Source organism: Anabas testudineus, chromosome 16, assembly GCF_900324465.2.
Source record: "Anabas testudineus chromosome 16, fAnaTes1.2, whole genome shotgun sequence".
Lineage (NCBI taxonomy): Eukaryota > Metazoa > Chordata > Actinopteri > Anabantiformes > Anabantidae > Anabas > Anabas testudineus.
Window position 1 is genome coordinate 15,669,271 of NC_046625.1, and position 9,825 is coordinate 15,679,095.

The 9,825-nt window shown below is 40.8% G+C and overlaps 1 protein-coding gene across 2 annotated transcripts; it reads left to right on the plus strand.

The window, feature by feature from the left end:
- The first annotated feature begins 3,157 nt into the window (after positions 1-3,157).
- Positions 3,158-9,205, plus strand: nrsn1 (neurensin 1). Of its 2 annotated transcripts, none has more exons than XM_026370262.1 (6): positions 3,158-3,284; positions 5,708-5,823; positions 5,952-6,044; positions 6,180-6,298; positions 6,503-6,690; positions 6,987-9,205. In XM_026370262.1, the coding sequence occupies exons 2-6, from the start codon at positions 5,725-5,727 to the stop codon at positions 7,088-7,090; spliced, it is 603 nt and encodes a 200-aa protein (XP_026226047.1). In that variant the 5' UTR covers positions 3,158-3,284; positions 5,708-5,724; the 3' UTR covers positions 7,091-9,205. The 2 variants fall into 2 exon arrangements, with proteins under 2 accessions (XP_026226047.1, XP_026226048.1); XM_026370263.1 differs by having other exon boundaries at positions 3,161-3,284; positions 5,712-5,823.
- The last annotated feature ends 620 nt before the right edge of the window (positions 9,206-9,825 follow it).

A 9,825-nucleotide genomic window follows, 5' to 3' on the forward strand; every position in this document is an offset into this window, starting at 1 on the left:
CAGAACTTAAACAGAAACATGTACTGAAGGTTTAAATTCATTAGAAATACATACATACACAAACCAATTGTCACTCTTTGCACTAGATTGATAAAAGAAGCAAGCAAATGACAGATAGATGCACAGTTGGTGGCGTAACCCCGTCTTTACCAGCACCCCCGTACTAAACATGACCCTCCATTATTGCATCCTCCCTTGCTCATCCATCAAACAGGCCAATCAAGCATGGGCTACTAGGCCACATAACAAGCTGGAGAGCATGCCAACAACATGCCATGTTAGCCATGGTTCTGCCTGAGCCACCAGACATTTCAAATACAAGCCAAACTTCTTTTATATATCATGTTAGAAAGCAGCATCCAGCCTATCAAAGCTAATCAAACAAACCAGAGGAGCATGCTGCCAGATTAGCAAACATTTACCTACCTTTTCATAACAGACATAATCAACTAACACGCATATACTTTCAGTTTACAGTTTTGCCTGGTGGCTGCACTTACCTATTATTTCCCTGCTCCCACAGTGTTCCTCTCATGTGCAGACATTAAATGAACCAGGACACAAAGATCAGCCATTTTTTTTTTTTTTTTTTTTTTTTTTTTTGTCATTGCCTGCTTACAGCTCTGCCCTTTTATATCTAATGCTGCATTCAAGGCCACATTGGAGATCAGACATTTCCAACTGCTTACTTGAAAAAAGCTAAATACAAAGGAACAGCCATTGGAGTCAGGGTTCTGATGGGAAATCTGAATGAGTCTGAATCTATGACTTCATCTGCTCACTGTGGCAGTGTTCAGGGAATTTTCATACATTTTTGTCAAATGTTATTCAATGAATAAAACCTTTTTTATTTCTCTTAATCAGTTAGTTTAATTAACCTGTGTGAGATGTGGAACACTTGAACTTCAAAACTAGAATGTTTGGCCTAGAAATGTTTGAATGCGAAGGTGCACTGAAGGTCGTATGTCTCAATCAAAAGAGAAAAATCTGCCAGTAAAACCAGTACAGCCAGCCTCTACTGGGTAAACCTTTGTTTTCTAACCACAACTTGCTGTGCTCTTGACCACTAAGTATACTTAGTGGAGTAACTTGTGGTAAATCATACAAGGTTGTTTCTTGTTATTGTTATGTTTTGGTTCTGAACAGGTTACCCAGGTGGTTAGTGTATTGAAAACAGTTCTTCATACCACTGACCTGAAGACAATGATCACAAACATTAATCACTGGTTGAGGTACAATCACTCTCACGTGAAAAGTGAAAAGTTCATCACCAATGCAGCACATGGTGGTTGTTTAGGGTAAGCTGTCGTTTTTGAGGGACTAAGACAACTTAGGGTTCAGTCCCTTGACCACTGTTAACAGGAGGGGATCTAACCTCTGAACCTCAATTTGGTGAACAACCTGTTGACCTCTCTTCAGAGTAGACCTCCCCAAATGCCGGCCAACCCACGAAGAGGAGGAGGTAACCCATATGCTGGTTTTCTTTACTCAAGCTGTTATTGTCTTTGAAAACAGTTCTTGTCAGGGCAGTGTACCGAAGAGATGTCTCTCGCCACAGCGTCGCTCCGGTGCTGCTAATTTAGGTCACAATGTTCTGTCATGCAGCCAGGAAGCATCGCCCTACATGGGAGTCAAGTCGGCTAGTTTCTATCTCAATGTCCCGACCGTGACCTACAATAAATACATTACCGCGGATACAATTATCATTTTTGGTCATGTTACTTGCTGCTGGATCAGCATGTCATCATCTTTTGAATAAGAGGCAACAGTGAACATTTCGGAGCCTAGCTTCCCTAAAGAGAAGACTGCAAGGCATTTCACGTTGATTGTGTTGCACAGAGAATTAGCATTTGAACAGGCTGTTAGCCAAACACATTCGAATAACAGATGTACACACAGTGTGTGAGTGTGTGGCAAGCCATTAGTATAAATGTGCTATTGTTTCTTCGCTCTATGACTAATAATCTCTCCCGATCCACCCTCCCTCCAACCCCGTCTCCCTCTCCTTCTCTCTAATGAGCTGTGGTGTCTGTTATCAGTCATTACAGGAAGCCTGATTATCCAACTGGCATTCTGCACACGCTCACAGAGAACTTCCTGAAGGTGACCTTTCCACGTCGCCATAGAAACCACCTCTCTCTGCTCAGAGATGCTCAGCTTGTGCACACCATAACAGAGAAAAAAAAAAAAAAAAAAAAAAAAAGAGCAAGACAAACAGATAACAGAACATTTCCTTTCCTAAACAATGCACAATGTGATTCCACATGTACCGATATTTTTTGGATGTGGATCATTTTAATCAATATTAAACAGACATAATCCCACTTATTTATAACCACAGGGCATTCAAAACACATGCACAGCCTCCTCAATGTATTTTAGGATAGCAAATTTACAATCCAATAATATTTCCACTCCCTTAATAGCCACCACAGTTTTATAAATGTTGACTGATGCAGGTACAAGTGTGGCTCACTCGTCATGGCTGTCAAAACTTCATTGATGGAATAGTAATGGGAGGAGGGAATTAATCACAGCTTTCTTTTTTTCTAAACTGACCTCGTTGAATGTTAAGACGAGGCTAACTTTGTTAACTTGAGGTGAAGTTCTGACTGAATGAACAGCAGGCTCGTTCCTCACAGACCGGTGGGTTTCTTTACGTGAGCCGTGACGTGCTTTGTCTTTTTAGGTGGCTAGGTGACTATACCACTTCATTCAACCGTGTGTGTCACTGACAGTGCCAAAAATAGACTGTCCTGGAATGTGACTGGAATAGAGAAAAATAAAATGTGTGTGCGTTGTAGCAGTGTGTACCTGCTGAGCATTTCGGTGACTCAGATGCCTTTACTTCATCCTAGCTTCTCTGTCCTCTGATTATGTTTAAGGTTATCATTTGGTGAAGCATTTGCACCTTTGACCTTGTTTTCTAAAATGGTAGGGATCTATCTATCTATCTATCTATCTATCTATCTATCTATCTATCTATCTATCTACCATTGTTAACAAAAGGCTTCTAAGCCATTCATCCATTCATCATCCCATTAATGCCTCCTGCATGGTTATAAATATTCACCACTGAATCATATATTCTCATGGCTGTGACGCGTGCGCAGTAGACAGCGTGAAAAACTGAATCATCGATGGAAAGAGAGAGAGAGAGAGAGAGAGAGAGAGAGGGGATGAGGGAGAGGGGGAGAGAGAAAGCCAGAGAGGTGACTGTAGAGTGATGGGACCCGGCTGAGGAAACAGCAGCGAGTGATCACTCTCCGAGCTGGTGATGACAGGTAAATAGCGAATTGAATTATATTTCCTAATGTTCCCGACGCTGTGACAGCTCCAGTTGCTGGTCGTTCGCATATCGGGGGGGGGTGTTTAGATTTCCTGCAAAGAGTCTATCGACGGTGTCATCCGTGCACACGATGTCCTCTTCCACATCTGGAAGTGACTTTCATGTGGAGCAGCGAAACGTTTGCTTGTTTGTTTGTTTGTTTGCTTTTAAACTTTGCGCTGCCATCCTTTCAGTGAATTGAGTGATGTTGTTATTATTGTATAGACGTGTCCCGCACTCTTATCTCAATCAAATGGAACAAAACTTAAAATATAAGACTGCAGGCTCGTACCTGCAGATGCTCAGTGCGTGTTTTTTTGTTTTTTTTTTTAATTCATAATATGCACGAACGTCATTCGACCTGATTTGCTGAGACGCCTGTCTGTCCAAGTTGAATCGAGACGCGTGTTGCTGTTCTATTTGCGTTTCATCGGGGGTTGGGAGGACGGATGCATGTCTGTTTCCAGACTGGCGTCACATATTACGTCTGTGTGTCATCTGCTGTTCGGGTTGGTGATGATGGCGTTCAGCACCACGGCCAGCTCCCGGTGGAGAGGACACACACCGGAGTGCTGCGGATGAGGACGCACCTGCCTCTCCTAGCTGCACATTTAACCAATATTTACCATTTGTGTTGGTGAAATTATTTAATTTTTATTTAACCACAGCCGACCCAGTATTTCTATGTATGACTAGGTCACATTTCTTAATCTGTAGTGTCAGTTTTGCCATTTATATATATATATAGGACTTGTTGTCCTGGCCCACATAAGGTCAAGGGCACTAATTATTATTCTACAAAAACTGTTTCAAAAACACATCGTTATAAAAGAAAATGTAAAATCCTGAATATTGTGTTAACTGTAGCTCATCAGCATTCATGCATCTTTGTATTTTATCCTTTTTGTTTTTGTTTTTGTGGCTGGGTGGTGGATATTTACCCTTTTTTTTTTAAATCATTGGCACATAAAATACTTCACAGCATCTGGGCTGAGCCACGTGTTATGAGACAAATTAAGTAGTAATATGATTAATAGGATGTTCCAGGGAACAGCGTGTTCCTTCTGAGTGCAGCATTTTACTCCTCGTGACCATCTGATGTCACCTGACTGAAAAGCTGTCACAGCACAGAGTGAAAATTCACGTTACATCACATGTCGAGTCACAATTCATCTCCAGTACAGTGATTATCCAATCATCAGAGCTGTTGACATTTCTATTTAATTTATATACTTATGCCAAAAATTGCATTGAGGTAAATGGCAGTGGCCTTGTCAGGTGCCAAAGATCCAACAAATAAGACAGATACAGGTGACTTTAACAATTATATACAGATGATTTTCTGTTCACTACATGCTGTCATGTACCATTATGACTATTCACATTAAATCGGCACTAAAATGATTTATTGACTCACCTGCACGTTTTTGTAGCATTACACCGCCCACTGTCTCTAGATGATTTGCATACTTATCAGAATGAACCAGAAAACCACCAGGTTTAAGCCACTAGTTTAGATTCTAGGGAAGTTACTTCGTTAATTTGTCACATGTGTCCTAACCGCCCTGCTTTGGGACCATTACATATTGTATATCATTATATTGCTGCAATGTGCGCCTTGCCGTTTCATTTACAAGATATATAACTAACATTGGGATTAATGTTTCATTCCGTCTTCTATTACGATGATGTGGTGCCACAGAAACAGCAGCTGAGATTGAGTGCTAGCTGACAAAAACTTGAAACATCTTATGTGTGTTTGTATAGAGGCACTGAGCTGTGTGACGCCTCTGGATTTCAAACAGCTACTGGGGGACTTACAAGTGTTAAGGAGTTTGTTTTATTGCAACAGAACTGAAGAAAGGGGTAGCAGTGTACATATGATATAATAAAGCTGTAACACAATATGTGGTTATATCCTTTGAATGAACTTTACTGCTGTATATGATACAGTTTGGCCCTATAATAACACACAGGTTTGAGTAAATGAGCTTTGAATGCAGATCCACCGCTGATGCTGATTCATTAAAAACAACCTCTCTGTTCAGCTGACGCCTGATTGAATCTAAAGAGAAAGACCAATGTCATATTTCATAGCTTATTTCATAAGAGGGGTCGGGGAGAATGCATCATTAATCTCAATGTACGAAGGCACCCCGTGCCATGATTACAAAGTTACATAATTTTCTGGCAGTGTGTGTGCGGCTACATGCTTGTGCATGTAAAGGTGTTGTACAGGTATGTCTGCATGTCTATGCCAGGGTAAAAGGCTGGAGGGAGTTTGTCAACAGAGCTTGTGGGTGGTTTCTCAAAGCCTGTGGGCATCCATGCATTCATGCATGTACGTCTGTGTGCGTCTGTGTGCGTTTCCTCAACAAGGTAGACAAATGTGAAGGATGACGTCTTGCTCAGAGATCTGCGGGTCGGAGTATGGAGAACAAGCCCAAGGGAGCGGGAACTACCAGCAGTACGGAGTCCGCTCCTACCTACACCAGGTACAACACACACAGACACACACACATTTAAACTTGTAGAAAAGACAGAGGCAAAAAGCATTCAACTACAAATATCAGCCATTCATGTTTCACATCTGGATTGTAAAATGCATTTCTGATCTGTCTAGTTTTACGAGGAGTGCACGGCTTCTATCTGGGAACGCGATGAAGATTTTCAGATTCAGAGATCGCCTAGCAGGTGGAGCTCTTTACTCTGGAAGGTTAGGTTAACCCTCACTTTGCTCAAAGAAAAACACACTTTTTGGAAAATCATTGTGGAATTTGAAACCCTCTGCAATCAATCATTAGTGATCAGAACAGAAACATTCAATCCTCCATCTTCTTTTCTCCACCAGGTCTGTCTCGTGTTCGGCACCCTGATCTTGTTTGCAGGCCTCATTGTTGTGTCTGTGGGTTATGCCACTCCACCCAGGATCGAGGCATTTGGCGAGGACGATCTCCTTTTTGTCGACAGGTATGTTAAAGTAGATTTTAGCATACTGTACAGATTAGATGCAGAATAATAGACGTGATCTTTAATAGTCTTACTTTGCTATGATCTTTAAGAATACTTAAAAAATAATTGTTATTGGTGGTGTAGTTATTAAATACCCCCAAGACTTGATCATGATGGAGAGTGGATTTTTCTTACTACTTGCACAAATATTGTTTTTTACAGTCATGCTGTTAGTTTCAACCGTGCACTGGACGTTTGTAAGCTGACTGGAGCTGTGCTGTTCTGTGTGGGAGGAACCTCTATGGCTGTGGGTCTCTTATTGTCTGCCTTTGCCAAAAGCTACTCCAAAGAAGAACTGTATCTGCAGCAGAAGTTTAAGGAGAGGTTGGCAGATCTGCACGCAACAGTCGGTAAGATTTCATTCTGCATGGCTGTGTCTGAAATCACCCCCAATTTGCAAGTTATATTGCAGAAGTATTTCTGAAAGTCAGAGTAACCTGACAAAGCACATGCAGGGCTTGATGTCTACCCAAAAAAACAGAATAGGGAGTAGTGAATAAGTGAAGAGTGAGTGGTTTTGGACACAGTCTAAATATTAAAAATACATTTACACTTATTTTATTGTTTACTGTGACACTGTAGTTGTACTGTTCTATGAATGAATACCCCTCAGACAGTACAGTAACAGCTCACTGCTCTGCGACAGGTAACCCCATAATGAGAGCACCAACCCCCGGGGAGGGCAAAGTGCCCGTCACACTTTCCAAAGTCCAGAACATTCAGCCATCAACCACAAAGTCGGAGACCTGACAGAAGTCCAGACGAATCCATAAAGTGTGTATGAAATGCAATTGGTGTGGACTGTGTGTCAGCGTGTACACGTGTGTGTGCATTTTCTCTTCTGAAAGGTCAGCTTACACGACTTATAGTACCGGTTCTTCATCTTATGTTACTGTACTGTATTTGATATTAAAGCTTGATTTTAAGATTATAGTACAGGTTCAGAGTTAATATAGTTGAGCAGTTTTTATTTTCCTTTAAAAATCTGTTTTCTGAAAGTCAGAGTAAGCTAACAAAGCACATGCAGGGCTTGATGTCTACTCAGAAAACAAACCACATATCAACAGAATACAGCCGCTGAATATTGCCATTGTTTCCCAGCATTTTTTTTCTTGCACGAAGAATTCACGTTTTGCAAAGGAGGAGGGTGTAGAGCAGCAGATGTACTGTTGTTTTGAAAGTTATTGGTGATTGACCCCGAATCACAGCTGAACAAAAGCAAAACCTGTCTCATAAAAATGCCGTCTCCAGTAAAACTAAACTGCAAATGCAATTATGTTTTTACAGGGAACATAATTGCAAACAGATTATACTGTCTATGAACATAATGAAAATATGTTTATTATTGAAGTAAATGGCAAGTCACAAATATGTCGATGTCAATAAAATGCTCCTATAATCAACATAATTATTTCCGGTGATAGATCTGATGTTGCAGTACAATGTCCACTTTTTGTGACCATAGCATTATTACACTTCTTTATGGTTGGGTTTAGATACTCATGACACGTGGTCAGTGATGTAACAGTGACTTTCCACTATTGATGTTAAAACAACACCACTAACCTTAACCAAAGTGCTTTTATTTTATAAACCTACAGTACATGCACACTCCTGGGTCCAACACCAGTCTTTGGTGTGACACTCCTGCACATCCTATGCTCGACATCCATCCTTACCATCACTTTGCAACTTGCTTTCCAAAATGCAGCAGTTCATTTATTCAAATATAAATGGAAAATAATTTAAACCACTGATTTGGTTCCATACAAACATGTCATTGTGTTTGCAGTATAGTTGTATTACAATGATAATTTTTAGGGTTTGCAAATGAAGCTCTGAATGCAAAAACCCTTATCTCTGCTTATTGTCTCGAGTGTTAGTGTGTACAGAATACAGTGCAAGTACTGTGTGTACAGTATGTCTTACTATAATTACTGTTTACATGCAACAAGCCAAGGGATGTCTCAACAGAAACTTCCAGACATTCACACATAACCGCAAGACACTAGACAAACACTAATTAGGAGTAATGTGAAAGGTGGGTTTCACATTGACATTCTCACCAGTCTTGTTAGGAGTCTGACCTTGTCTCCATCAGTAAATCATCAGACCAAATTGCTAGACAAGAGACCAGGAAGCCGCATTTAACCAAATGCATCATGCAGAACAGCAATTTGTTTTTGTCCCCTAAACACATCATTTCCCTTGTTTATCCTTTATTTGTTAGTTACAAGTCATGAAATGGTAAAAAAAAAAAAAAAAAGAAAAGTGCAGGTGCTGGATGTTAAAATAAGGATGGAGTCACACGTACGTTACATAACAGAGGGATGAGGGAGCACATTCAGCTCTCCAGTGAGATCACCCCAGATACATCCTGTTTGACAGCTCCGCTCACTGTTTTCAGCCTGTGAAGCTTCAGAGATGATGCAGATACATTAACTACCGTTCTGTGCTTATACACAGGAGGTATGTTGAACTGAGCTGAACTGTCAAGCTGTAGTTCCTGGGTGTACAGACTGTGTGTGTGTGTGTGTGTGTTCCCAAACGCATTTCATGTGTGGATGTGGAACACGGCAAAGCACGAACAGGCTGGCTCAGGTGGAATATAAAACGGAGGGCGTGATAATGAATAAATGCACTCTCATCCAGTCACATTACTAATGTCGCTGCTCTGGTGCAGTCACTCGCCATTACAATAGCTCGGCAAATGGAAAGAACTTCCTGCAGGACACAATACGGATGATTGGATGGTGTAGAGTAGTGAAATGCAAACATACAGGGCAGCACCACAAACCTGCACTGAGGGAGAGATGGTGGATTTATATTCAACACATGAAACAATGATGTGATAAATGTCACAGCGTAACATAGATTATGATAACAGCATATCCACTGTAATTCATTACAAGGATAAATGTGATATACGTTCGGTAACTTAGAAGCACCGTAAGTTTGCTGCTTTTTAAAACCTTAAAATCTTACACACAATGTAATTTACCTGGTTAGAGCGATATTCAAGTGCCATAAAGTTCCATGCTTCCTACAGTACACCAGTGCTACAGGTCCTTCCAAACCTTCCTCTTCACATTCATGCAGCAACAAGGATGGATATCCACAGTATGAAGTAATGAAATGCTTTGTTGGCTATATCCATGTAAGTTGACCTTTTGAGTATCATTCCCACAACCTCCACTCTCCTCTTTCTTGTCTTGGGAAAAAACAAAAATAAAAGATGTAAAATAACTTTGGCACATGTGGTCTCAGATACAACACAGTCGACCTGATAGACACACACACACACACACACCTATAACTAATCAGTAGGTTGATTTCAAGGAACGCACTGAAGCTGCAAACCTCCAGTATAAAGAGGAAAGATGCTCAATAAGCTATCATGAACAAACCTTCCAGTGTGGTCTGAATGGTAATAGGTGATCACTAAATGTGCTGAATTGTAGTTCTATGCTGTGCATTGTGTTTTT

Excerpts from the sequence above, each read along its gene's own strand:
- nrsn1 (XM_026370262.1), top strand. The coding sequence starts at position 5,725 with ATGACGTCTTGCTCAGAGATCTGCGGGTCGGAGTATGGAGAACAAGCC. Across the intron at positions 6,299-6,502 it reads GATCTCCTTTTTGTCGACAG|TCATGCTGTTAGTTTCAACC; the intron begins GTATGTTAAAGT and ends TGTTTTTTACAG. Across the intron at positions 6,691-6,986 it reads AGATCTGCACGCAACAGTCG|GTAACCCCATAATGAGAGCA; the intron begins GTAAGATTTCAT and ends GCTCTGCGACAG.